The 27,791-nt window shown below is 33.4% G+C and overlaps 3 protein-coding genes and 1 pseudogene across 9 annotated transcripts; 3 read left to right on the plus strand and 1 right to left on the minus strand.

Moving 5' to 3' along the window:
- Positions 1-1,184: 1,184 nt before the first annotated feature.
- Positions 1,185-3,769, plus strand: LOC140959816 (uncharacterized). 5 transcript variants are annotated; one of them, XM_073417836.1, is made up of 4 exons: positions 1,185-1,350; positions 1,577-1,611; positions 3,180-3,555; positions 3,604-3,769. In XM_073417836.1, exon 3 carries the CDS (start codon positions 3,182-3,184, stop codon positions 3,536-3,538), a length of 357 nt encoding a protein of 118 aa, XP_073273937.1. In that variant the 5' UTR covers positions 1,185-1,350; positions 1,577-1,611; positions 3,180-3,181; the 3' UTR covers positions 3,539-3,555; positions 3,604-3,769. The 5 variants fall into 5 exon arrangements, with proteins under 5 accessions (XP_073273937.1, XP_073273938.1, XP_073273936.1 ...); XM_073417834.1 differs by lacking the exon at positions 1,185-1,350 and adding an exon at positions 2,229-2,318 and having other exon boundaries at positions 1,577-1,630; XM_073417837.1 differs by lacking the exon at positions 1,577-1,611 and having other exon boundaries at positions 1,236-1,350.
- Positions 3,770-5,894: 2,125 nt separating this feature from the next.
- On the plus strand, positions 5,895-10,722 carry LOC140959815 (VIN3-like protein 1). Of its 3 annotated transcripts, XM_073417831.1 has the most exons (6): positions 5,895-6,051; positions 6,183-6,217; positions 7,549-8,176; positions 8,695-9,008; positions 9,088-10,306; positions 10,376-10,722. In XM_073417831.1, exons 3-5 carry the CDS (start codon positions 7,716-7,718, stop codon positions 10,275-10,277), a joined length of 1,965 nt encoding a protein of 654 aa, XP_073273932.1. In that variant the 5' UTR covers positions 5,895-6,051; positions 6,183-6,217; positions 7,549-7,715; the 3' UTR covers positions 10,278-10,306; positions 10,376-10,722. The 3 variants fall into 3 exon arrangements, with proteins under 3 accessions (XP_073273932.1, XP_073273931.1, XP_073273930.1); XM_073417830.1 differs by having other exon boundaries at positions 6,183-6,237; positions 9,088-10,722; XM_073417829.1 differs by having other exon boundaries at positions 9,088-10,722.
- A 1,312-nt stretch (positions 10,723-12,034) lies between these two features.
- LOC140959857 (SKA complex subunit 1 homolog) lies at positions 12,035-19,696 on the plus strand (annotated as a pseudogene).
- A 656-nt stretch (positions 19,697-20,352) lies between these two features.
- On the minus strand, positions 20,353-27,100 carry LOC140959858 (Golgi SNAP receptor complex member 1-2-like). The gene is made up of 6 exons (XM_073417892.1): positions 26,893-27,100; positions 26,236-26,432; positions 24,233-24,322; positions 24,075-24,146; positions 20,781-20,910; positions 20,353-20,528 (listed from the first exon to the last, which is right to left on the minus strand). The coding sequence occupies exons 1-6, from the start codon at positions 27,011-27,013 to the stop codon at positions 20,431-20,433; spliced, it is 708 nt and encodes a 235-aa protein (XP_073273993.1). The 5' UTR covers positions 27,014-27,100; the 3' UTR covers positions 20,353-20,430.
- Between the last annotated feature and the right edge of the window lie 691 nt (positions 27,101-27,791).

Consider the following 27,791-nt stretch of genomic DNA (forward strand, 5'->3'; position numbering starts at 1 on the left):
ATTGCTTGCCTTGTTTGTTATATTTTTCAAAATGTATTGATATATTACTTATATGTTATTATATAACAACATGATAACTTCACAAGATTTTCGGTGTTCACTATTTGCCCATGAGTCACCTCCTACTGTACTTCGAAGTTCGCATCTTTCTTGTTATCGTGTGAACTTATCATGTTGTTACATATAAATAACTTATAAGTGATTGATACAGTTTTATAAAACATATTCGTCACCTCTTATGATATTCCGAAGTTCACAATAGACAATTTTCACAAGATATACCGATGATATCTACTATAACTCATCACAAAGTATGATATATGTGAACTGAACATTACCTGAATTTTAACATGATTTATAAAAAATAGTAGTAACAGCAATTGAGATAAGAAGAAATTTCAGTATTAAAATGTTATAAATGNATATATATATATATATATATATATATATATATGTATGTATGTATGTATAGAAAAAATGTCGACCTTTCAGAATGTCAAAGATTATTTGATGTTTCAGAAAACTAAAAGTTATTTAACCTTTCACAAATTGTTTTTTGATCTCTCAGAAAACTTAAGGTCATTTGATCTTTTATTTAATCTTTCAAAAAAGTAAAGATTATTTGAACTTTTCAAAATATCAAATGTCATTTACATTTTAAAAAGTCAAATGTCATTTGAAACATATTTTATTATATATACATCTCATTTAATTTCAAATGATATCGTTCAAAGCTCACTACATGAGCTATTTAAATTTCCATTCAATATAAAAAAAAATTCAAAAATCTCTCACATAAATGAAATTTAAAAGGTATTTGAAAATTATCGTAATAAAAATTCAACAGTTGAATCTGCATGTAGCGTAAGTTTAATTTTTTAATATTATAATGAGAACAAAAGAATTTATAAAATAAGTGTTAAAAACTTAGGTTACTTAGGTTATTTCAGTCAAAATAACCATTGGTTTGGTTTCAACTAGGGCTGAGCAAAATTTTGATTAAACCGAAAAATCTAACATAACCGATCTAAATCGGTAATTTGGTTATTTTAAAAAATACTGGTTAATTCTGTTTAATCAATTTGATTTCGATTTTAAAGTTCAAAAATCAGTTTAACCGATTAAAGTTATATATAACCTCTTACGGACAATACAGTAAAACTTATATATACATATATATACTTATATTTGTGTGTGTGTGTGTGTGTTGGGTCTGCCTTATGTGTGTTGGGCTTCCACAAACTGGCAACGGAGAAGTCCCTTTCATTTTTTCATCTTCATCGAATCATCGAACCCCATAGTTCTCACTTCTCAGTCTTTCTCCTTAACCCTAACTTTCGAATCTTAAAGGCAATTCTCTATTTTCGTTTCTTTACGTTATGATTTGATTTCTCCTCCTGTAGCTGGTTAATTTAATTAAATTTTGTTCTTTGTGTGATGGCTGATTTATGAGAAAAAATCCGTTTCTTGGAGGGGAATGAATTTTATTTTCTAATTCCTTTGAAGCAGCATTATTATTGCTGCAGATTTTATGATTTTAAGGCTTCTGAATCTCGTTTTTTTGGTATCTCTGCAGGGTTTTAGGGACTTAGTTCAGAGCTGCAGCAACGGGTAAGCATTTGTCTTCCACGGTGATTTTCTTGTTTGTTTGGAATTAGTGTGTTTGATGGGTTTTTTGGTTGGATGTATTTTAGCTGATTCTGTCGTCCCTTGGCTGAATTTGTTGTGTTATTCACGTTCTTGGTGCTGTTTTATCTCAAGTATTTGTGGTTTTGTGACGTTCTTTCCGGAAGAACGCCAAATAAGATTTTTTTTTCCAGCTGGGCTTGTTTATGAATTTTCATTGGACTGTTGCTGTTTTCTTGTTATGATGGCCTTACCCAAAATTTAGTAGATGGAGTTATGGTTGGTGAGGGTGGCATTTACTACATTCTGGAGACTAAGCTTTCACCTTTTAGAAAATTATATATGAAAATATTAAATTTTCAAGTGAGGGGGATTATACCCCCCGCTAGTTTTTCCCTTGTTGGTAGTCATCACAATTATGCATCTGCTACTATTGAATTTATCATGTTTTCTCTCTTTTAGATGACCTTATGCAGATTGAGGTTTCTGGAATCTACAATGCTTCTTAAGTTACTGTTTTGATTTTTAAGAGGAAAATGGTTGATTTGAGAATTGATTCATCCAACCTGTCATTACGAGTTTCGACTTGGATTTGTTTGAGTGGCCTTGGTGCTATTGTTTTTCTTGTTTCTGTGCCATCTATTCACACATGCAAAATGTAGCACTGTTCATCCTTCAGTTCAACTTTTTAGGTTTGTGTAAATCTCTACAGGGAAACTCACTTTTCAGTTGCGACAAGGTATAAATGAAAATATCATCCATGTTTCTGTTCCTTTGCTGATTAAGCATGATGTGTTGTTGCTTTTACTTCTTTCATATATATCCAGATTTACCTGATGCTTAAAAGCTGTCGTATTGTTTGGCTAAATAGTGAAATTTGGTAAAATATTATGAACAAAGTTCGAAAATATCTATAAGTTCAAACTTTTCTGAATCTGGTGAAGCTCAGCAAAGTTAGTGTACTAATTTGTGCTGAATGGTTTTTTTTTTTTTTGAATAATTTGTTCTGAATGTTTGAGAATCATAAAGTCATGTTTTTTCTGCGTGAATAAGGGCAACAGAGAGTTTAATCCTTGATAGCCTTAACATTTTATTATCATTTATTATTAGAACAAGTCTCGATGATAATGCTTACTTTCATGTTAGTTTGTTTAAGGTTAAATTAAATACTTGGAGAAATAACCCCTGCATATGAATTACTAACATGTGATGTATTTAATGTTTTTTCAATCTTCTTTCTTGGCTGTAATGAATGTATCTGATATTATATTTTGATCTTCTTGAAAGGCTAAGTTGCTTTCAGTTATCACTAATTCATGTTATTATATGTCAGTTTGAGATCCGAATATCATTTCTGTCAATACAAGGGAGGAGGGATTAAAGATTTTATTTGATATATATGATAAACATTGTATCCTGTAGGTTGAATACTATTGAATTGATGATGCATGAGAAACTTAGATTTGCTCTTGCCTCTCTTTTGGCTCACTCGATTGACCTTAAGTTATGCAGAGGGGCTGTTCATTTGCTTTCCATTATATTTTTTTTAACAGAAATGGTCATCCCTCCACCTTCAAGGCCACAAAGGCTAACAAAATTTCTGAAACCATATGTCCTGAGGATGCACTTTACAAACAAATATGTCAACGCTCAAGTTGTTCACACCCCATCTGCAACGGTAGCCTCTTCTGCCAGTACACAAGAGAAGGTCCTGAGGACGAGCATGGAAAAGGCACAAGAAAGCACAAGAGATGTAGCTGCAGCTGCAAAAATTGGAAAGATACTTGGGGAGCGGCTGCTATTTCAGAACATACCTGCTGTTACAGTTTTCTTGAAGAAGGATCAGAAATATCACGGTAAAGTTAAAGCTGTAATTGACTCGTTAAGGGATGCAGGAGTCAAATTGCTATGAACATGTGAGAACTTCTCGTTAAGGGATGCAGGAGTCAAATTGCTATGAACATGTGAGAACTTTAGTTATCTTCCATCTGACGCTACTTTAAAAAACAAAAACAAATTGAAGTTCATACTTTGTGGTTGTATTTTGTCTCAGACAATGAAACGAGAGTGGATCAGTCTGAAAGGATAATAAAACTGGATAACTCTGAATTTTTTACTCTGTATTAATAATCATGTTTACGTATTTTGCTTTTTGTTAGCCTTTTTAATCTAAAAAATCACAATTCTTGATGCTAGCAGAAAGATCATCTTTTTATTCGATGTCTACTTCTGGCCTCAACTTTTTTTGGAAAATAAAACATTTCACTATTGTATCCACTTACCAAGTTGATATGGTATTTGTTTTTTAAGACTTTAAGCTGTAGTTTTTGTATCCAAATTGGTCCTAATTGTAGCATCTAAGAAATCATATTTCTGGATGCTAGCAGTAATGATCTGGATCGGATCGATCGGGTTGAATATTCAGAAGTATCATATGTGTATGATGATCTTACAAGTTAATTGATTTATTAGTTTAAGTTTTGTATAAATATTTCACAAGTTTCTTTTACAAATATTTATGATATCACATATGCATATAAAAATTCTACAAATGAAAAAGAAGAAAATAAGTTTTTTTATACAAAATTGTATAGCCTGCTTCTGCTTATACAAACAAAAGAGGAAATTTCAATATTGGTCACATAAATTAGAATATTATGATTTGTGGTTCTATACATAGTCAAAGTTTGTATTGTGATTTTTTTTCCCTTTTGGAATATTATTTCATTGAGTTGACGGTGGATATTAATGATATGACGTGGGAAATAATTGATACATCTAATCACCGAATTTATAATTGTGTATGCGTGAATAATGGCATGTCCATCTCCGGCTTTGGTTTAGTTATTGGGGTTCTTGGCAGGATAACAGTGACGTTTTGATGTCATGCATGACACTATTTTTTTATTAACACAAAATTTTACATAAAATTGTTTCACGGATCAATTTTATGAGATATTTTTTTAATCTTGGCCCGTGGAGAAAAAAAATTTATGTCAAAAATATTATTTTTTGTTACAGATATAAATCATATCAATGTGTCTCACAAACATTTATATGTGAGATCGTGTGAGGCATACTTTTTCTCAAATACTCAAAATATTCAAATTATAAATATTTACATAAACTGGTATTAATTTATAAAATAATTACAATGTAAAATAAACAAATAATTAATTTAAGATAAACAAACGACCCTGCTAAAGAAATTATTCTAACTAATTGCAAATAATCCTATGAAAATATTTTCATATGAATTAATTGTACATGCATATATGGCGTGTGTACTTCTGCTGTATTATTATTAAATTCGAAGGTCATTCAAAATTTATCTCGGTTTCATGTTATAATTTTTCAAATATAAACTGTACTTCTATACATTTATATTTTTACAATGATGTAGTTCAACATATCATGCGGGGTACACCATCATTGTTTCATTAATTTTTGGACCTTATATATTTAAAATAATGATGATAATATGTTGGGAGATCAATACATATTCTAATATCTCTACATCCTTTACAACTCTGTAAATGAGTCCCAGAGATATTCTTTAAAGCATCAAAATTACGTGTATCACTGGTAGTCACTAGGAAAGCTATCTCGAGCGTGACAATGAACGAAGTGAAGAGTACATAGTCTTCCTTACTAGCTACGAGCTGCTTAATTAGCGTACCCGCAGCAGGCCGTGGTCAATCTTTCCTTTTGGGCGAGGGCCAAGGCTCTGCCTCGGTCCACGACCAAACTCAAATTCTTGTCTCAAACTTATGACATTGATGCTATGTGAATTACAAGTCACCCACTTCCAAACTTATTTAACATCCCACATCCATTTCTTCTATATTAATCATTAATTAATCAATTAATTACATTAATCAATACATCAAAAACAAATTAGTTCTTGATAAAATGCAATTTTTTAATACAATATATCATTAATTTTATAAAATATTATAGATAAATCAAGAATTTTAAATATAATACATATGTAATATATGTTTATATATCGTATCATTACTATGTTGTAAAGACTATAACTTTTTTGTAATGTCAAATTTTCCTCCAAAATACCCTTATTTATAATATCATTATTTTTCGAATTTTTTTAAAAAATTTGAAAAATTATTTTTTTAATAAAAAAATTAGTATAATTTCACACAAGAATTTATATTATATAAAATTATTATTTTATTATGTATTTAAAATATTTGTGGAATAAAAGGATGGGTAGATAGATAAAATTAAAGAAAAATGTGTGCTAATAAATAAGTCAATAAAGGTTTACTTTGGGCTATTGGATCTGGTCTTCACATGTACAGTCAGAAGCGCTCCTCTGTCTTCTCCGAATCTTTGCGCTCTGATTCTATTTACCTCAATTTTTAAGCCCTGAAGAGATTCCGACGCCACCCGCCAGCCGCGGCGGTATGGTTTTTATTTATTTTTCTTGAAGGGCTATGGATTTTATTTTCTAATTCTTTTGAAGCAGCATTATTATTGCTGCAGATTTCATGCTTTAAGGCTTCTGAATCTCGTTGTTTTGGGTGTCTCTGCAGGGTTTTAGGGCCTTAGTTCATAGCTGCAGCAACGGGTAAGCATTTGTCTTCCACGGTGATTTTCTTGTTTGTTTGGAATTACTGTGTGATGGGTTTTTTGTTTGGATGTATTTTAGCTGATTCTGTCGTTCCTTGGCTGAATTTGTTGTTTTATTTACGTTGTTGGTGCTGTTTGATCTCAAGTGTGTGTGGTTTTGTGACGTTCTTTCCGGAAGAAGACCAAATAAGATTTTTTTCCAGCTGGGCTTGTTTATGAATTTTCATTGGACTGTTACTGGTTTCTTGTTATGATGGCCTCACCCAAAATTTGGTAGATGGAGTCATGGTTGGTGAGGGTGGCATTTACTACATTCTGGAGACAAAGTTTTAACCTTTTAGAAAATTATATTTGAAAATATTAAATTTTCAAGTGAGGGGGATTATACCCCCTTCTAGTTTTCCCCTTGTTGGCAGTCATCACAATTATGCATCTGCTGCTATTGAATTTATCATGTTTTCTCTCTTTTAGGTGAACTTATGCGATTGAGGTTTCTGCAATCTACAATGCTTCTTAAGTTACTGTTTTGATTTTTAAGAGGAAAATGGTGGATTTGAGAATTGATTCCATCCAACCTGTCATTACGAGTTTCGACTTTGATTTGTTTGAGAGGCCTTGGTGCTATTGTATTTCTTGTTTCAGTGACATCTATTCATGCACGCAAAATGCAGCATTGTTCATCCTTTATTTCAACCTTTGCTGATTAAGCATGATGTGCTGTTGCTTTTACTTCTTTCATATATATCCAGATTTACCTGATGCTAAAAGCTGTCGTATTGTTTGGCTGAATAGTGAAATTTGGTAAAATATTATGAACAAAGTTTGAAAATATCTATAAGTTCAAACTTGTCTGAATCTGGTGAAGCTCGGCAAAGTTAGTTTACTAATTTGTGCTGAATGTTTTTTTTTTTTGAATAATTTGTTCTGAATGTTTGAGAAGCATAAAGTCATGTTTTTTTCTGCGTGAACAAGGGCAACATAGAGTTTAATCCTTGATAGCCTTAACATTCTATTAACATTTATTATTAGAACAAGTCTCGATGATAATGCTTACTTTCATGTTGGTTTATTTAAGGTTAAATTAAATACTTGGAGAAATAATCCCTGCATATGACTTACTAACATGTGATGTATTTAATGTTTTTTCTATCTTCTTTCTTGGCTGTAATGAATGTATCTGATATTTTATTGTGATCTTCTTGAAAGGTCAAGTTGCTTTCAGTTATCATTAATTCATGTTGTTATGTGTCCATTTGAGATCTGAGTCCTACCATAATGCCAATGGCATTGATGCAATCTTATTCAAGTTGCAATGCAATTTCAATCCAGATTTTTACGCTCAAGAGTTTCAGCTGAAATGCAAAGTTGACGGGAGAAACTTGATCTGCGAAATGATGCTTCAAGAATTTAAGAGCAGGTGTGAGAATAGATCAAAGGGAAGGACATTTCGGATTTGTTTGATGGATTAAAGAAGCATTCTGCTTCATAAGTGTATAATGGCCGAACAGCTTTCCAAGGCATGTAAGAAAACAACTAAGCCTCATGACATCAAACGAACAACTTCAAGTCCTAAAGATCAGCAACAGTCCAGGAAACAGCAGCGGAAGGGGGAAAACCCTGTTCGAATTTTGCCGAGTCCAGAACCATGTGTTGATTTCAAAATTTTTAATTCATGGATCTGTAAAAATTCTGCATGTCGAGCCACTCTATCAATGGATGACACATTTTGCAAGAGGTGCTCTTGCTGCATTTGTCATTTATTTGATGACAACAAGGATCCAAGTCTTTGGTTGGAATGCACATCTGAATCTGGTGTGGGAGACTCTTGTGGCTTGTCTTGCCACATTGAGTGTGCCTTCCAACGTGGTAAGGTGGGGGTCGTCGATCTTGGACCATTGATGCAGTTGGATGGAAGCTACTGCTGTGCTAATTGTGGCAAAGTTTCAGGGATACTTGGGTAAGCTGTTTTATGTTGGCTGCTCTCAATTAATTTCCTTCTTTTGGCTTCTCGTTGGTAAAATCTTGTTCACTGTGTCAATTTGTTAACTGCAGTTTGTGACCTAGGAGATTAGTTAACTTCTTCCCTCCGAAGACCATATTTGAAAAAGTATCGCCATCTCCAATTATTTCTTCTTCTTTTTATAAGCTCCCTCACCTCTGAGAAGCTAGGTGATAGGCCTAAGAATGTAATTTAGTTTATTGTAAAAACTAGACATTTTTTTAGTTCAGTTTGGTTTTTAAACAAGCTTGACATATAATAGGTGTCCCCAGGCTTGCTTTGTCATGTTACAAAATTTTGCTTTAAGCACTTATTTGGTCTGAAAGTTGAGCAGCTTGGTTTGTTTGATTTCCTTAAGCAGTACTTGCACACAGTTGCATTTTGTATTCAGAGACCAAGTATATGCATCAAGTCCTTTTTCTTTTCTTCGATCTCATATATGTTGGGACTTTTTACTTTGAGGTCTACTTTGTCAGATGCTGGAAGAAACAGTTGAGTGTTGCTAAGGATGCTCGCCGTGTGGATGCCCTATGTTATAGGATATTCCTAAGTTTCAGGCTCTTGGATGGGACTTCCAGATTCTGTGAACTGCATGAAATTGTTAAGGAAGCCAAAGCCAAGTTAGAAGCAGATGTGGGCCCGGTTGATGGAGTTTCAGCCAAGATGGCTCGAGGAATTGTGAGTAGACTCTCTGTGGCGGCTGATGTTCAGAATCTATGCTCTCTTGCAGTTGATAAAGCTGAGGAATGGATGTCTTCAAAGTCTACCACCTCAGCACTCAATTCTATTGGTAAATCTGTGACCCTTTTTGGTGAAATAATGAGAAAATTACATTGTCGCAATTGTTTAACTATTTCTTCCCTTGGCAGAGGGTTCACTTCCTGCAGCTTGCAAGTTCCTATTTGAAGAAGTGACTTCTTCTTCTGCTGTGGTTCTATTGATTGAATTTTCTACTGGACCAAATGATGATATTAAGGGCTACAAACTCTGGTATTGCAAGACGAGAGAAGAGACATACTCCGAAGACCCTCTTTGTGTTTTTCCAAGAGATCAGAGAAGGATTTGGGTATCCAGTCTGCAGCCTTGCACGGAGTACTCCTTCAGGATAGTGTCTTATACAGACACTAGGGACATTGGCCACTCTGAAGCGAAGTGTTTCACGAAGAGTGTTGAAATAATTCACAGAAACTCTACTTCTGTTTCAGGAAGTCCTGAAAAGGAGAATTCACACAATATAGGTAGCTCTAGTTCCAGGCAAGAGCATAGAAATGGACCAGACATTGAATCAGACTCTGGTTTCAAGGTTCGAGACCTTGGGAAAATCTTAAGGCTTGCATGGGCTCAAGAACAAGGGCTTTTTGAGTCATTCCGTAAAATTGATATTGAGAAATGCTTTAGTGGTTGTGATGCTGTTAAACCAGAAACTCCACAGGAAAAAAGGTTGACGCCTATTCCTCGTGAACTTGACTTGAATGTTTCAGTTCCTGATCTGAATCTGGAGTTTACCCCTCCAGTTGAGTCATCTAGAGATGCAGATTATGGATGCACTATAGGGCAACCAGTTGAGGTGGATAATTACACCTTTTCTCATGACCTACAGAGAAATGGCATCACAAGGTCGCATGGCAGTGATCTCCCTCATAATTGGAATCATGAAAAACATGGGGATGTACCAGCTGTCGATTCTAAGGTAACTGCCTCAAAGAAGAGGAGACGTAGCACCAATGGAGAGTTGCAGGATTCTGATAGCACTCTGACAAATGGATCTCCATTCCAAGTCCAAAATGACTCAGGATGCTTGGACGAGAATTTTGAATATTGCATCAAGATCATACGTTGGCTGGAATGGGAGGGTCACATTAAACATGATTTTAGACTAAAGCTACTGACATGGTTCAGTCTCAGATCAACTGAGCAGGAGCGCAGAGTGGTCAACACTTTCATTCAAACATTAATTGATGATCCAAATAGTTTGGCTGGGCAATTGGTGGATTCATTTTCAGAAATTGTATCAAGCAAGGGGTCACAAAATGGTTTCTGTAACGAGTTTTGGCATTAGAGCTATGGGCTTCTTTAAATACAATACGGGTATTAAACTCAAGTATTATCATTCCCGTGATAAGTTATTGCTGATCATCTTGCTGCTTCTTTTTACAGGCACCTGCTCCTAAATTTCTTCTAGTGATTCATTTGTTAAGTTGACAAACTCCCAAACTAGCAGATCTGATTTCCTCTTCATGAAGATAGCTCTTGATTTCCCTCACAAGGTCAGCCCATTGTTTAAGACAGTCTCACTCATTGTGGGATGCATTCTCATTCTTAAGAGACTCTTGATTACATTTTTTTAGAAGTTAAATGTGAAGTTGGAATTTCTTCAAGTAGGAGATGGGGGTGGATGCTAGGATTGACTTATAGACATTTGATGTTCCATAGTTTCTATTTAACTTCTATTGCTATTGAATCAAGACTTTTGCTCTTCTTTTGGTTGAATTTTTCGTCGATGCGACAGCCCCGTAGCTAGTCCTGTTAAACCATTTCCAAACCCGTCTTATTACTTGTATGATGAAACCAATGTGCTGGGCAACAGTCTTGTTTTTGTCATCACTTCATGCATTCTATTTTGAGGATGCAAAACCATGGAAATTAGCTCATAAGATCTGCTAGGGAAATCGCTTTTCGACAATCTATTTTGTCGGCCAAGAGGTTCAATTGGGCAAAAACAAGGGGAAATTTAGGGAAAAGGGATTGGGTTCTGACTTATAGCATATGCTTTTTCCATCCTAATGCATGTGTTTGTTTTTTCACACAAATAAATAATTGGAAAATCAAATTTTACAAATAATTTTTTTCTTTCATCTTTATTTAATTTATTAAAAAATAGTTGCACGGTGCGAGAACCGAAAAAAGAAATGAAGTCAATATGATTATGATCGGTTGAGTAATCTTTAAGCAAATTAACTTTAAAAATGCCGAAATAAAACTTTGAATAGTAAAAAAAACACTAAGATTAATTCATTTATTCATAAATTTTGTATGTGCGTGTATTCTTTAATATTTATTGATTTAATAAAAATAAACCCAGATTTATTGGCCCACTTTCGGTGTTAAATTAATTTTTTAAGTAAAAAATTCAGATATTATAATAAACTAAAAATTATAAAATTTAAGTTATTTTTAGAATAAATATTTTTTGGATTACTTTTTTTAAATTATTTTTCACATTTATGGTATTTTATATATTTCTTTTACTTTAGAGTGGACGTAATCGAGGTGATATGATCATTTCTATCTTTTACTTGCTCCATTTCAATTATATAGATTATATTTTATTTTTAGTGTATCTCAAATATATAGTCATATATCCATATTTAAAAACGATGTTTCTATTATTTTTTGAATATATTTTTATTTAATTTATGGTCTTGCAGTTAAATAACTATTAGAAATATGATAAATCGTTTATATAAGCAATAGTTAAATAAGAGTAAAATTATAAAGTATTTTGTAAAATTGATATTTCAATCAATTTTTTAATCTGAGATGAAACTAAAATATATAATTGGGACTATGTACTCTAATGCACTAGCTATCCGTGCAAGTGATTATTCACGTATATATAATTTTCAATATAAAAAATTTTATGAGATCGTCTTATAGGTCAATTTTGTGATATAGATCTCCAACTCGACCCGATTCATACATATCATGAAAAATATATTTTTTGGCATGGATCGGTCTGTTTGAAGATTCGTCTAGTAAAATTAACCAGTAAGATGGTCTCATAAGAATCTTTGCGAAAAAATATATTTCGAGAGTGATATTTTAGTAAACCAAAAAAAGGGGAAAAAATCAAAAGGCTTGTCTTAAGCTGTTTCCCTCCAGAATATTTACGATGAAGCAGAAAATCGCTATTTAGCACAAACACGATTTCTTCCATGAACTGCGGACCTACAGAGGAGGATGGATGTGAAAGAAGCGGGAGCTTCCCTCGATTCTCTGGTTTCCCAGTTCAACTCTCGAATTGCGGAGCTCCAGCAGTTTGTGATAGCTCGAAACAGTGGGGATTTTGATTTCTTCGTGATTCAAGTTATTGAGAATTCAAATTATTGTGACGATTCCTTTTATTCATTTTTTCCCCTCTGAAATTGGACAGTGTACCCGGCCAGCAGCATCAGCGAATTGTCAGGCATAGATGCAGCGTTGAAAGGTATGGAGCTTCAGGTTCACAATATTAAGGATCGGTTGCGCGACGAAGCTCAAGCCATCCCCAAAGCTAAGGTATTTCTTACTCCGATCGCTTGTTGATACGCGCGATTCTGGTTGGTATATGTTTCAATATTAGCTAAGATGGTAAATGCCGTTGCAGATTGAATTTAATTCTTCTTACATGTTGCAGTGCTGAATTTTGTGACAATTGGATTTGAATTTCAAACTGTCTTTACCAAAAAAAAAATTTTATTAATTAATTGAAGCTGCTACTGACGATTTGGCAGTTCCGTACGACAATAAAAATTTTGGGGTTTGTATATTGTCACTTATTAGTGGTACTGATGGAGTTATATTTCAGATGAAATGTGTAACAGCGAGTTAAGAAACTCAGATTGAAAAGGTTATATATAGCATTTCATATGTTTCACATGGAGGCAGCTGTATATTTGTAAGATTNTTTGAAATGGTTGGATGAAAAGAAATTTACAAAATTTTTAAAGCATGGAAGCTGAAAATCAAAAGTTCAGACTGGAACTCTAAGAAGAATGACAAACTTATCTATGAACTGATTTGAGTAATTTATTCATTGTAAGTGCAGAAATTAATAGAGGCAGCCTTGTGACAGCGAAAGAAATTGGAGAGCGTTTCGGCTTGTATTCCATCATATATACCTGAAAGAATTACCAGTATCAATACAGATATGAGTAAATGGTATTGTACAATTTGTTGAAGCAACAAAATTGTCTTGATGGATTAACCGGTGATCTTTTGTTTCCTTGATGTTATCTGTTATAGCATGCAACCAGAGATAAGCCAATTAGATCATGGAATCGAGTCTGGAGAGCGTTTCGGCTTGTATTCCATCATATATACCTGAAAGAATTACCAGTATCAATACAGATATGAGTAAATGGTATTGTACAATTTGTTGAAGCAACAAAATTGTCTTGATGGATTAACCGGTGATCTTTTGTTTCCTTGATGTTATCTGTTATAGCATGCAACCAGAGATAAGCCAATTAGATCATGGAATCGAGTCTGGAGAGCGTTTCGGCTTGTATTCCATCATATATACCTGAAAGAATTACCAGTATCAATACAGATATGAGTAAATGGTATTGTACAATTTGTTGAAGCAACAAAATTGTCTTGATGGATTAACCGGTGATCTTTTGTTTCCTTGATGTTATCTGTTATAGCATGCAACCAGAGATAAGCCAATTAGATCATGGAATCGAGTCTTTAAAACTTGAGGAACCGGCACCAAAAAAGTGAGGAGCCTCTCGCATACTTTACTTCTAATTCAATTTTTTTATTTACTCATTCAAAATTTTCTCGATGACATGTGTTCGTTAATTTAGTTTTGGGTCTAGCATAATTGCCTAAGTCAACTGCACAAAGCTCAATGTGAGTCCACAAATTTTGAGAATCTTTTCAAATTCCCATTATGAGAATAAGATGATTTAATTGTGAAATTATGATATTAAGAAGATGGGTTTAATGTCACTTAATTTGCATGGTGATGTTGACTATTTGCATCTCTTCTTAAAAAATGTAAGCATAAGAATAACTTGGAAGTTAGAGACCTTGAAATCCTCATTATTTTGATCCTTGAATATGGAAATGATGGAAAAAATGGGTCGTGAGACCTTCGACCTCCCTACTACCAACTTACATTCCATGTATTTAATTAATGGAGCAATACAGATCTAATGCATGTTGTTATGATGGTGGATGTTACAAACTTTTTACATCCTTGCTATGATGTGATACAATGTAGACTCTTCACCTACCTAGCAATATAAAATATTAACAATCCTTAATGTGAAGGATTTATTTTAGCATTTGCGTCGTAATCAAGTAAGGTGTTTGGAATTTGAAATGTTCGAACGAGAATGTAGCAAAAGTTATAAAGTTTGTATCAGTGTACTCCACAACATTTTGGTCTTAATTCATATTAATTTATAGAGAAATAAGTACATTATAATATATTTCAAAAAATTGATTATAATGGTGACCAAAACACCGTAGCCTTTCATATTCCAACATAAAGAAGGGATGATGAGACTTTTCGCATTTCTTGAATTCATTGCCCATAAATAGGATCCAAAGTCTTAACACTAAATTATGATCCAATCTTCTCAAATTTTTCATAGTAGAACTTATCTCATCTGCACTAGTACGAGGCAAAGATTCTAGGAGGCAAGGAGACGAATAGTCTAAAAGAGGATACAAGTGCAGGATAGAAGAGTTTGGTTTCAAAAATTACGTTGAGAGAATACTTGTGTTGTAACTAAGTTTTAAATTTCTGTTTGTTCTTGCAAAATGTCTTCTGAAAATATATTTTCTATGAAGTTGCTTTTTTTATATATGTACAAAGAGTAACTTTCTTGTGAGACTGTTCAGGTTCAACCCGATCAATATTTAGAGAGAAAAATAATACTTTTGATATAAAAAGTAACATTTTTTCATGGTTTTGGTTGGGCAGGAGATTTGTCTCCCAAAATTAACCCATGAGACAGTCTCATGTGAGTTTTTGTGATCTACAAATATGGTTCAAATATGTTTATATTCAATTGAATTTCTATGTATTAAATACCATGTGATCTCTTATTATGACGTGATAAAAAAAAATATAACTTTTCAAAGTAGAAAAGTTGTTGTTTGCATATGTTAGACTAACTAGCCAACTTGTGATTTGAGCTTTATTGACTCTTATGTAAAAACAGTCTTTATTTTAATAATATTACGGTATTATCTAATTGTGACATTTACGTTATCTGTATACCCATACAAGCCGCATAGATAAAGCCCTTAAATATACAATAGGTACCATGATGTCTGTCTCGCAGCGTAAGTTCATGAAACTCATTAGGAAATGTACCGTATATTCTAAACATGTTCCTAATTGAATCAGCCGCCTAAAATAACGATAAAGGTCGCTTGAGCTTGATACTGACATCTGTTATGTAAACGTCATGTTTCATCGATAAGGGCATATAGATGTTCATTCATATATATGAGCGATCATTTGATGATGCACTGAACAACTTTCTCTTGGACTGTCCAAGTGATTATCACTTATCAAGTGGAAAAGTCCGCGGTTATGGTTATACATCATTAGTCTTTTGACCTGGGACAACATGGAGGCTCTGCTACTAGCACTGCAGTTTGACTCTCCATTGAGGGTCATCGGATGGTGAGTTTGGGTGTAGTTTCAAAATACGTAGGAGCCAGTGCATTGTAGTCGGAGATTCATCGTTTGCCTACAGTTGAAAATATCATATGTGATCTGATGAGTTAATAGTCCAACAAATCTCTGGGCAACGTGCTTTGGGGAAAGAACTTCTCTAGTTGCATATCCGATGCCACTATTATTACTCGAAAATATATCACATCGTTATCGAATTCATTTGCAACTCTCGATATACCAATGGTTGCAGATTCGATCGGGATATATGAGTTGAAGGGACCGTACTGTACGCTAACCATAACTTAAGATTCTTGCAGACACTACTAGCAATACCTAAAGGATCATGGGGCAACGCTACTAGACGCTTTTATCAGGATCCGATGGTGCAATCAAACTTGAGTTCTGACATTTTTTATCAAGATGTTGATAAAAAGAATGAGGTTAATTAGGGCTGCTATTCTGAATCACGATGAAGTTGTGAAACCATGGTTAGCTGTATTCTTTAGCCATTGAGGGTCACACAAGTATCGGATTCTGTCTTTCTGTTGAGATAGTCAAGTTTAAGGAATTGAATTTTGCAACTGTAGTTTGATGGGGATCAAAAAGATTGTTTATAAAGGAGTTTATAAGTTGATTTCATATGATTGAAGATGTGGAAATTAACTTAACAGCTAATTAAGCGAGGAGAGTTGAATTGTCTGTTTTAGTGAAGGAGTTTACGAAATGACAGCTACCAAAAATGGTTTAGTGGAAAATTTTGTCCTTCGAAATTTTCATTTTTATTATGTGAAGAAGATTTGTTCCCTCGACATATCGGTCTTGTTTGACCATCGATTGATGTTATAATGAGTTCACAATTATTTATTTAGTAAATTTAGAATCTCTTAATTAAATAATGATATTAGTAGTGGTGACTACCAAATGAAAAATTCTCACGAAATATTTTAAAAGAGTCTAGAATATATTAATTAATTTAAAACATAAAATATATATATGCGTGTGTGTGTGTGTATTGTATTATCAAAAGTTGATAATGATTTAAATATAAATGATATTTTCAAGAGTAGAAAATACATACATGAGAGATTTTCAATAATGGAATAACAATGTTCTGATCCAATTAAGATTCTCGATTTAATCAAAAATAAAAAATTATAAATATTTCATTAAGGGTTATATGAAATAAGAGATAAATTTTATACCAATTTCTCTCTCCTTCACATAAATTTTCGGTCAACCCGAATTTTTAGAGAAAAATTTCGGCCACTTCTTTCCTGCGTTGTCGCACTCTAGATTTCTGAAATTCCGGCAATCCAATCTTGACGCAAATTCATGTAGATTTCTAGTGCAGTCTACACAAGGAAAATAGCTTTTGATCGTGGACCTGATTAAGAGATTGAACAAAGTTCGTATAGAAATACAAGAACTATCTCCGTTTAAAATGCGGAATAGTTTGATGTCCAGTGTTTAGATCACAAATGTAAATATTCTAAATGCCCTATGAATGTTTAATCATACGACGTTCAATGAACGTTTTGAACGTTAAAACAAAAATTTTAAACTTCCGCTGTTCCTTGGGTGGTAGAAAACAGTACTCCAACAACATATTCGACTCTGACTGATTGGGAAACCGGTAGGTTGGGGCATAGTTTTGACCAAATAATTCGTTATATTCTTCCCCATCTGGTGAGATAAATAGTCAGGAACCTTGTTGTAGATACAACAAACCATTTCTATTGTGGCCTACTTGACAGGATAAACAGATTAGTTTTATATCAACTTGCATCAAAAGGGAAGCAATAGCTTTTATGTGCCAATATGACATAAGTTCCTGTCCTGTTATGTTATGTTTTGACATTTCAAAACATTGAGATGATACCTTTTAACATAGCCTTGGTCATATGTTGTATGTGTGTATCTATCCAAATTATTGAGAAAATTATTCGCAGATGTGAAATGATACTTTTGAAGTTATTGAGTTTAAAGTAATATGTTTGTAATTTAATTCAGTTTGTGTTTTATTTATTTTGCTCAAGAAAGGTTGTTTTGGATTCATAAATATGCTCGAGTTGAAGTAAAATGTGTTAAGAGGCGCCGATCTTCATTAAAACCTCTTTTTGATTATTTTTTTTTCTTTTGAGCATTATTTTTTATGATTTCTGTTATGAAGCTTTTCATTTAATTTGTTACCATCTTTGAAATTGTGTTTCTGCAACGTAAAATACTTCCACTATATTAATGATGATGAATTTCTGATTATATGGATGTGAGGACGCAAGGTTTTTTATCTTTGAATTCAAGTTTGAATTTGGCATATAATTGTGTTATACTGCTAGGCTCATAGTGTCACTCAACTTGAGTTGATCAACTAACTTTAGACTTTTGAAGCTGTTATCCGAATTGTACTGCATACAAATTAAGCAACAGTGATTAGCTCCTTGTTTTAGCTTTAGCAAGGAGGAGAAAATGTGACTGAACTTTGGTTTGTCATTTTATAGTTGTTGCCTGCCTTTCCATTCTCTCAAAATGTAAGCTGATCAATCACTCTATTCCTTTTTATCAGAGATGTCACTTTAACTGAGTCAATCTTAAAACCGACAGAGGTTGAATATTTCTGAAGGACTTATCCCTTGAGCTAGCAAAACTTGTCTCTTTTCCCCTGGAACTAGATGAACTCTGAAACTATGATGCAGTAAACAAATCAACAATTTCAAATATTTTCATAATTCTGGCTTTTGATTTCTGGAGAAAAAGGGTCGGGCCCCCCCTCCAATGTGGTATATTACTGGCGACGAACTGAATTCCTTGTCATCGTAAGTGACTTACATTTTGGGGACACCATTGTTTCACTACATCTGAAATAAACAAACTACTAAACCACGTTATAATTATTTTCAAATTTCATTATATATCAAGCGTGCCTTTTTCCAATGGCTTTGCGGTAACTAATCTGTAGGTACATGAAACAAAGGCTCGCTTTGGATAAGGTCAATGCTGCAATTGGTGATATGGTGACATATGCTGAAGAAAATGCCCAGCTTATTACAGCGCCAAGAAAAAAAGTTATTAACAATTCTTTTTTATTTCTCTTCCTCATGAACTTAAAACAATTCTTCAATGCTGACTGGTTTCCGATTTCTTGTGTTGTGAAGCTGACAGATAATAATTTGGACCGAGCTCTGGTAAGTAATTCTCTTCATTTGGACCGGTAGCATTCTTTTTAAAGCCGTGATCCTTGAGGAAAGAGATTGATTAGAGACGCGAGTCTTTTTGGCTCGGGGCCTACAATGGAATATATATCCCGCCTTAGTTGATTTAAAATCGAGTGCAGGGGGTTCAGATTTTATCATTGATGATGTAGACCTGATATAACTTATCAGATAACTCACATGTTTTCGTTTCTTGGTGCAAAAATACTGATGTCTCAACATGTTCAGGAATTACGTGATATTGCAATGGTGGACGCAGTAAAGGGAAAACACTTCTTCCTGGAATCTGGTGTTAGCCTGCCATGATTCATGAAGCTTGACAATACGGGGAAAGCAATATTGACGGTTAGTGATTCTTATTCACTGCGTGAACACGTGATTTTCAATAACTATTCATAAGATTCTTCTGGTTAATTTAAGGTTCTAGTTTGATCCTTGTCCTTCTACGATGTATCTCAGCTTAGTTGAAGGCTTAGTGCCTAAGATATTTGCTCCACTAATTTGCTCATTAATTTTATTCGCATTCATGTTTTGTTGGCCCTTCCCATTCAATGCATATCGTTGATTTCATCATACATGAATCAGTCTATCTATTTTTTAACTTCTTTTGGCCTTGCAGGTTCTTCGCCACCTCGGTCGGATAAGCGAGACTCGAGTTGGACATCATCGTGTGATCATCCTACTGAGACCACAATGACCCATTTTTCTGTGATAGTAAAATTAGCATCAGATGGACATTCATGGAGTTCCTCACGTGTCATACTGGTACTTTTCCGATATTTTACGAAATTTCAAGATTTTGAGGAGAGCTAAGATTCAAATATCTAATACAGTAAAAAGATTTTTTATTACCTATTTACATATAAATATTGAAGCATATGCGCATTACATTGTCAACATACACACACAAAACACATAAGACAAAAGTGAAGCCCAAAAAGAACTAAAAAATTTATTCATGGTGATAACTAATCAAGGATAATGTCAATTACACATTTCATTGTCAAGTACTTGTAATTTGATAATATTTTATTAACAGTCATCACAATTTGGAATATACCGATACATATAAATGTGAAATATAATTAATAATCGTTCAGAAAAATATATAATTGTGAATATGAAAGGCTTATTTCTTATTTTTATTACAAAGGAGAGAAGAAAGAGTAGTAGGCTATTCTTTTTTTGAGTCGAGACACTTCAGAGCTTGAATCTGATCACACAGTCATGTCACACGATTAAGTTATGTTATGTTTGGATGAATGAATTTGATTAAATTCCAAGTCAGTCAAAGAATTTAAAATCAATAAAGTGAAAATTGAAAATCTTAAATTCATCGATCCAAACCTACCATTACTATTTAATTATCTTGATCTAGTTGAACTTCATATTCGATTACTTTTATAAACACTACTCTACTTTATTTTTAATTTATAAAATAAATTGATTTTGTATGCATTGGTATGTTACCGCTAAACAAGATTAATTTATATGCAAACATATCGTGGCTAATAATAATGTGCTAAATAGGCATGCAAAAATCAATAACCTTGATGAGAATATTTCTACACATGGAGTTCAACGACAAACAAAAATCTAGTTCACTTTGAAAGCCAATAAATGATTAGAAAGAGCGTACAAGCAGCGATAACCGCAGATAAGATGAGTGTGTCTCTTGACTTCTTTCTTCTTATAGAACCTGAGAGGATCGATTGATCACGATATCAAATATTGGTCTTCGATACATACTTGAGTAGTGTAATTTTAAGAAAATTTCAAAATTTCTGTGGAAATTAGCAGAAAGAAAAGCTGAAAGTTGAATCTTGTTTGGATAAGTCTGGAAACCTGAACTTTCAACCATCTGGTTGAAATCTAAAACAATTGTCGCGATAGATAATCGATAATATGAATTTTCATATGAAGAATCGAACAATGGTTGCTTAAAAATTACCGATTAAACCACGGATCACTGGATACTTGTCGCTGAGTAGTTTCACTTTTCCTTGAACGTCACTAAACAAGGTCCTTTGAGAACCCAAGACAGTCCTAGTAGCTTGAGCTTGACTTATAACATCATCAATCTGTAATAGATTAGTAAAAAATTCCTTTAAGAAACAAAAACATGTACGACGACCTTAACAAGCGTGTATAGCCATTACAACAACAATGACAGACAGCATCACACAAAAACTGGTGATGTAAATTAAAAGAAGGAAACAATGAAACGGGTAATGTAGAAATGGACAAAGTATGATAGTTATTTCATTATGTTATCAGACAAAAAGAGGTAGATTTATAAGAAGGCTCCTTTTTCAAAAATAAATCCCTGCTGGATGAGTCACAGATGTAACAAAAATTTCATCTTATTGTCCAAAAATCGACTTGAGATGTATGTATTCTTGGGAATATAGACAATGAATAATCCTTTATCCACCATAAGTACAGGATAAAATCAATTCCTTCTTCGATCAAGTGAGCCCATAAAGAAACAACACAACATTAACAAGACCATTTATTAATGTTTACGCGCCAACGGCGTTTTTACGTGTAATTAGGAGTACAATTGGGATCATAAACAAACAAATGATGGGAAGATCGATGCTATGACCACAAGAAAGCATGAAGGATATTGCAACCAAAAGTCAATAATATACTTGGTACATCCAAGAAACAATATAGCACTTTATAAAGCTAAAATAGTTCACTTTTACTCGTACAAATCAAATATAGTATTCTTCTACTCTGAGTAATTCTTTTCACTTTCAATGAGTAAACGTGTATTCTATGAAATTTAATTACACTAATTTAAATAACACCAGAGTTGAGTAAGAGTAAGATGAGTCGAGGCCTCGAGGTCAATTGAAAAAAACAATTGAACTCATGCTCGAGCTTAACATAAAGAATCTCGAGCCGAATCTCATCTTACACCTCTAAAGGAGACTAATGTTATATCTTTAGAGAATTCCAAACTTTTCCTTCCCCACTCAAAACTATTGAGTTGGTGAATCAACCAGCTCAGGAGCCATATGTGTTTGCGATATAACCTTACACCCCCTCACGGACACTAGTATTGTAATGTCTTTCAAACTAAAAAAAATCAATCTTTTTTTTCCTTCTCAAAAATGTTTGACTCAGTAAACAAGAAAAAAAGGAACTTCAATTGAATTTCACATCAAAGAAAAACTTGAAATGCAGAACACTATTTTAACCAGGTTAAAGAACTGCAGGGTGCTTGAAACGATTACCTTGAATGTGATGCCTAACAATTTATATTCATTAATTACGGTATTGATGGTGTTACAGAAGTTAATAAGTATGATGATGACATATTAAGGTGTTCAGCTAGTGAGGAAGAGATAAGAGTTGAATCAAGCAATGACAAGAATCTAAATACAACCAGAATATGCACACACAGGACCGCGAATAGGCTGAGCAAACACATCCACACGCAGAGATGCCATGAAGAATTGTGCCAAAAGTCATTTAATCCAATACCAAAAGGAAGGATAATTCAGATACACGTATTTCATATCAGAATTAAGAGAAAAGAAGAAAGATCAAAGGTTAAGATTTAAAATCTAATATTCTTTCTGATTGTCAATCCCAAGGCCAAACCAACAACATATTCTAATTCCTTGTAGTAGGGCTTCAGATTTTTTGTTTCGTACTTACAACATGCTTTTAGATTTTTAATTTCTGATTAAAAAGTCACCTTCTTCTAAAAGTTATGCTTCGACCCTTACCCTGTGAGCGCTGCTTTCAATTGCTGTGTCCAGTCATTCCAGGCGCTTGCCTTTCATAACAGTGAGTTCTACACGGACAGAAATATTTATTTCTTGTCAAAAATGTTACCTAAGTGAGATTTCAATACCTGTTACTATAAGATTGGATACAAGAGATCGAAGTTTATGTTCATATGATAAAATTGTTGACATGATTGGGAATTACAGGTTGTATCCGGGTTAGCATTAAAAATCATTGGGGTCGGTTTGTTGAATTGCAGGGCTACATTGAGGTAGTTCTTTACTTGCAAATGTTTGAACTGTAAATATTGAGATGACAATAGCATGTTGATACTGTGGTAAATATGGTATGGCTACATATAATAGTTAACGAGGATCGTGTCGGTAATTCAAAATCATAGTAATCAACTTTCATGTTGTAACATTACTTCAAAAAGGTCTTTCAAGAAGTAAATTACATGGCTGCAGTTGAGCATCTGGGCTTACAGGTGCATTTATGTTTTTATGTTACGATCTATGTGTTTATGTATAAAAATATATGGACAACCAACAATCAAATCAGATAACATATAGTAGCAACATCCATTCATGCTGGTTCTACAATCATACAGATGTTCAAATATGCTGAGGACAATTGTATATAGAAAATTGAGTAGTAATCCCATTCAAAGAACTCGGCAAAGCTAAGGGATGGTTCGAAACTATCTTGATAATGCAAATTAGGAGCATTATTATTATGAAATGTATGGCTGGTTTTGAAAGCAACAAACTGTGTGTTTTTTAGCAATCTTGTGACGAGAATACATTGTCAAGAGTAGGAATGGGAATGATGATGTCTTCATTAGAGAATAATGAGTTGTAATGTGGGGTCATTAGTTATTGCAAGTCGATGTTGCTTTAACGATATTGTTATTCAGATAACTTGTACTAAATTAGAGCCAAGGTAGTATGTGTTCTAAGGTTATAGTCAGTATAACAGAGCGAGGGGAGATACCAAGGATATCCTAAGGATTATATTCTTTTTTGGTTGCTATTGTAACATCTCTTTACTGATTGTTCGGGAACACCAATTGAATTCTGGTGGCCCGTGATATTTTTATACGAAATTTATAGGAATTCAGATTGATTTATATTTGTCTATATATGAATTCTGACCAGTAAATATGAATTCTGAATGGATGTTAATATGAATTTGGAGCGGATGATATCATGCATTGTGGTAATGAATTCAGAATATGAAAGTTGGGGTTCTGATTCACATATAGTTGTTCCCCATCCAATAAATCCAGAAGGATTTGATGCTTATAATTATCTGTTGTTCCTCACAGCCAATATAGACATTAGCTTTCTTCGCAATACAGTATGGACAGCCAAATCCATAACATTGTGGAAGCTCCTCTAAATACCAATTCATTTTCAACCATCACAAACAAGTTGTCTATTCTGTCACCAAATTCCTGATGAAAATGTTAATGCCATAATAAGAAGTTTTAAAATCTTACATGAGATACGCTACCATGTATGGCTGCTCTTTCCCTTAGTAACTGCATTCTTGGAGATCCACTCCCAGATGCCTGCATAAAATAAAGCTTGCAGCTATCAAAGGCATTTGGAAACAATTTTGTCACAAACAGAAATCAAGAAATCTTAGATTTCTCACCTTGTATTCACTAATATCATCTCTCACAGAACTGAGAAGCTCTGCATGTTCCTTCATTGAGATAATATTTCCCTTAATACGCTTAAATTCCTACAGAGTATCTGAAGTCAATTCCACAAACATAAAAGCTAATACAAGGATCCAGCAAATCATTTTCAGAGACCCATTCACCAAATAGATTAAAAATAATCAGTCATAGAATCCTAAAATTTTCCAAAAATAAGACATAGCAACTTTAAATCAATTGTAGAGATAAAAATAGGAACCATGCGAAATTCACTTCACACCAACAATGTAAAAACAAGTTTTGGAAAAAAAGGAGAAGGATATTAAGTTCATTGTTGGATATAGTCAAAACAAGATAGGTGCCACTAGTACTGTGGTGCAAGCCAGTGGACCATACATCCTTCATTGATTTTAAATGAAAAATGACAGATCTATAAGCATTCGTCGGTTAAAAACTTATCAAGGTCTCCTTGAACTGCAGATGCAAATAGATCACAAAAGTTCTGTTATGGGCCCAGATCAATTGGGTCAGGAGTGAGTTGGAGAATGAAGATCCAGACCAGCTAAGAGAAGTAGGTTACATTGAGTACACTAGAAAAGCACGTGAAGCGAAAAAAATGAAAAAGTGAGGGCTAGTTAGAAGGGGACATTCTGTTATATCTATATTATATTGTTAATTTTGAAAGGTTTAAAGTAACTAACTTTGATGTCATTGTGTGTTTTTTGATAAACCAAATCATATTCTCAAATTATAAAAATATTTATATCAATTTAATAAAAATATCATAACAACCTCTTTTAGTAGATTTTTATCTAATTTATAACTAACATATCTTAATAAAATATTTTCTATTTTTATCTGTACTTTTGAGTTTTTAAATAATTATATCACACATAACATTAAAATCATTAAAAAGCCATGTTTAGTAAAAAACTTAATTTTATTATAATATCTAGATATTTTATACAAAAATTATTTCACACGAAAATAATTTAATATATTTGTAAGCATCGCATAGCAAGGGACACGGCTCCAATCCGATATATCTTAGATTGGTAGGTCAATGGAAGGAGTAGAATTGAAAAAATTCAATAAAAGTAGTTATGGATGATATCTAGATCTTGTTTTAAGATATGACATTTAGAAAAATCGCTTAATTTAGAAAACTAGTATCTATGTAGTCGACCTCATAACTAGCGAGAATATGTTACGACGATGATCTAGATATTTTACACAAAAATAATTTAATATGTATGTAAGCATCACGTAGCAGGGACACTTTTTTTTATTAAAGGCTAGCAGGTGCCAAGGATAGGAGAAAATGTTCGCTTGTAGAGGACGAGGGCTCTGGGACCATTTTTTCCTTGTTGGAGTTGTGCAATTTCTTTATTTACATATCCAAACACAACGAAATATGCTCTTAATATCCAGGGACTTGATCTCTCTTAATTAATATTGTCTATTGGTATTTTTATTAGTCATTTCTCAGAATTGAAAGGGTGGTCGCAGCAAGTTCTCTAGCACAGAACCACAACCCGTGCACCTTTGCACAGTTAAGTACTTCAAGCCTAGAGATTTCTCTCAGGAATGAGAGATCAACAACCTTTTCAAGATAAGCAGTACAATATATTAACCTACGACATACAAATATGTAGATGCAACATAAATGGTACTAGTGTTTGATGAGTATCCAACGAAGTAGACTGTCCTTGGACCAATTCTGAATATTTTCCACATTTAGATTACAAAATAATTAGGCAAAGATCACAAAAAGGTTAGTGAACATCCACTTAGGACGATATGAGCATCTCAACTCCGAAAGTAGCTGCTCTGTATTTCACTGTGGTTTTAAGTAGAGAAGGCAATAGAATAGCAAAAGCGAACATCATTCCCCCATTTTATTCTTCTTGTTGCTTAGTATACAGATCAAAGGCTATAAGTGCAAATCAAAATATCACAGTTAAAACAACCCGGATAACAAGTAACAGTAAACAACCTGGGTAAACTCATGTAGTATGTCCCTATGTCTTGCAAGTTTTTGAGTGACTGAAGTAGTCTGAGCAGCAGATGCAGCACATCTACTCATCGAATCATTTATATCCAGAAGCTTCTCAAGTAATGATTGAATCTCCATTTCCATAGACTTCCATGACCTGCTGGACCCAATAGTCGGTGAACTAGCATCCATGTAACCTGGGAACCCATGAAAGCATCAGAAACACAAGCACCACGCTAGATGATAAACATGAATTTACAAAGCAAGTGTTTCAAGAGCCAAAAAGCTAGAATTATATTCTCCCAATTTGGTCACAGATAGCACAAATAACCAACTCACACTAGGAGTCTTTAGCCCTAAATTCCATCACCCCAGTCCAAATCACGCCAATGCAGCCCCATTTAAATCCAAAATACTTAAATTAAATTCATTTACCAACGTCCAAATAGCAATGAGGGAAAAAAATTGATCAGAACTCAAACCGATCGGGCAATCACAAGTCCATAATCCACATACAGAACGTCCCACACAACACTTCTCATAACTATAGCAAGACCAGAACTTACACCAAGGGAAGAAAAAATAGTCAACGAACAACGAAAGAATTCCAGCAAGAAAATCGACAGGCCAGAGGATCGAACAACGAGAAATACTCACCTCCTTGTGTGAAGCGAGCACCGAGCTTAGCATAAGAGGAGAGCTTCACATCGAGATCGCCTTCAGTTTTCCTGGCCTCTTTCCTCAGCTCATCCCAGCCTGACTCCTGCAGAGCATCCATTGCCGCCGGATCTGTGCGATTCCACCGGTTTCCTGGGAGATGAGATGCAATTTGGGTATAGCAAAGAACTGATGATTTATTTATGACATGTACATTTAATTTCACATTTTAAAATTGCTTATCTATTACTTATATAAAAATTAAATTTCACATTTTAAAATTGCTTATCTTTTACTTATATAAAAATTAAATTTCACCATTCAAACTATGACTCGACATGTAGTACATTTCACCAAAATTTATAATTAAAAATAATAACGCAAGTAAATCTTTCAAAATATATGATAAATCGTACCATGTGTGACAAAATGTTTATAATTATTTTATTTTTAAAATATACATTAGTTCGTGCGATATATGTCAAAACGTTTTAAATTATGAATTATTCGTCAGTTGTTAAAATTTTAAAGCAAGTCACTTATAGCTTAGCGGATAGATCCTTAGTTTTCTAAACATTAGGCAGTAGATTCAATTCTTACTTGACTTTTTTTTTCTTTTGTTTTTCTTATTTATTTTTTTAATTCATATACCAAAATTACAGTATAGTTTGTCACTATTTCTTATAATTATATTTTAATTANTGGATTGGACTTATTTTATTTGCCTTACAATCTTTATTAAATCAACGATATTGTTGTGATTATTTGTTTTGAGACACAATTTTTATGGAACTCTAGCTTTTAGTTTAAAAACTCTAGCTTCTAGTTATATGAAATAAAAATATAAAGTGTGAATAAAAGCTTCGATTTGTTTTTTAAATAAACAAATAAATAATTTT

Source organism: Primulina huaijiensis, chromosome 15, assembly GCF_012295235.1.
Source record: "Primulina huaijiensis isolate GDHJ02 chromosome 15, ASM1229523v2, whole genome shotgun sequence".
Classification (NCBI taxonomy): Eukaryota; Viridiplantae; Streptophyta; class Magnoliopsida; order Lamiales; family Gesneriaceae; genus Primulina; species Primulina huaijiensis.

What these genes read in the sequence shown, in the direction of transcription:
- LOC140959816 (XM_073417832.1), top strand. Translation starts at nt 3,026, where the DNA reads ATGATAAACATTGTATCCTGTAGGTTGAATACTATTGAATTGATGATG.
- LOC140959815 (XM_073417830.1), top strand. Translation starts at nt 7,716, where the DNA reads ATGGCCGAACAGCTTTCCAAGGCATGTAAGAAAACAACTAAGCCTCAT. An exon ending in AAAGTTTCAGGGATACTTGG is followed by an intron (nt 8,177 to 8,694) that starts GTAAGCTGTTTT and finishes CTACTTTGTCAG; the next exon opens with ATGCTGGAAGAAACAGTTGA. An exon ending in CTCAGCACTCAATTCTATTG is followed by an intron (nt 9,009 to 9,087) that starts GTAAATCTGTGA and finishes TTCCCTTGGCAG; the next exon opens with AGGGTTCACTTCCTGCAGCT.
- LOC140959858 (XM_073417892.1), bottom strand. Translation starts at nt 27,013, where the DNA reads ATGGATGCTCTGCAGGAGTCAGGCTGGGATGAGCTGAGGAAAGAGGCC. An exon ending in TGCTCGCTTCACACAAGGAG is followed by an intron (nt 26,433 to 26,892) that starts GTGAGTATTTCT and finishes ATGGGTTCCCAG; the next exon opens with GTTACATGGATGCTAGTTCA. An exon ending in ATGATATTAGTGAATACAAG is followed by an intron (nt 24,147 to 24,232) that starts GTGAGAAATCTA and finishes TATTTTATGCAG; the next exon opens with GCATCTGGGAGTGGATCTCC.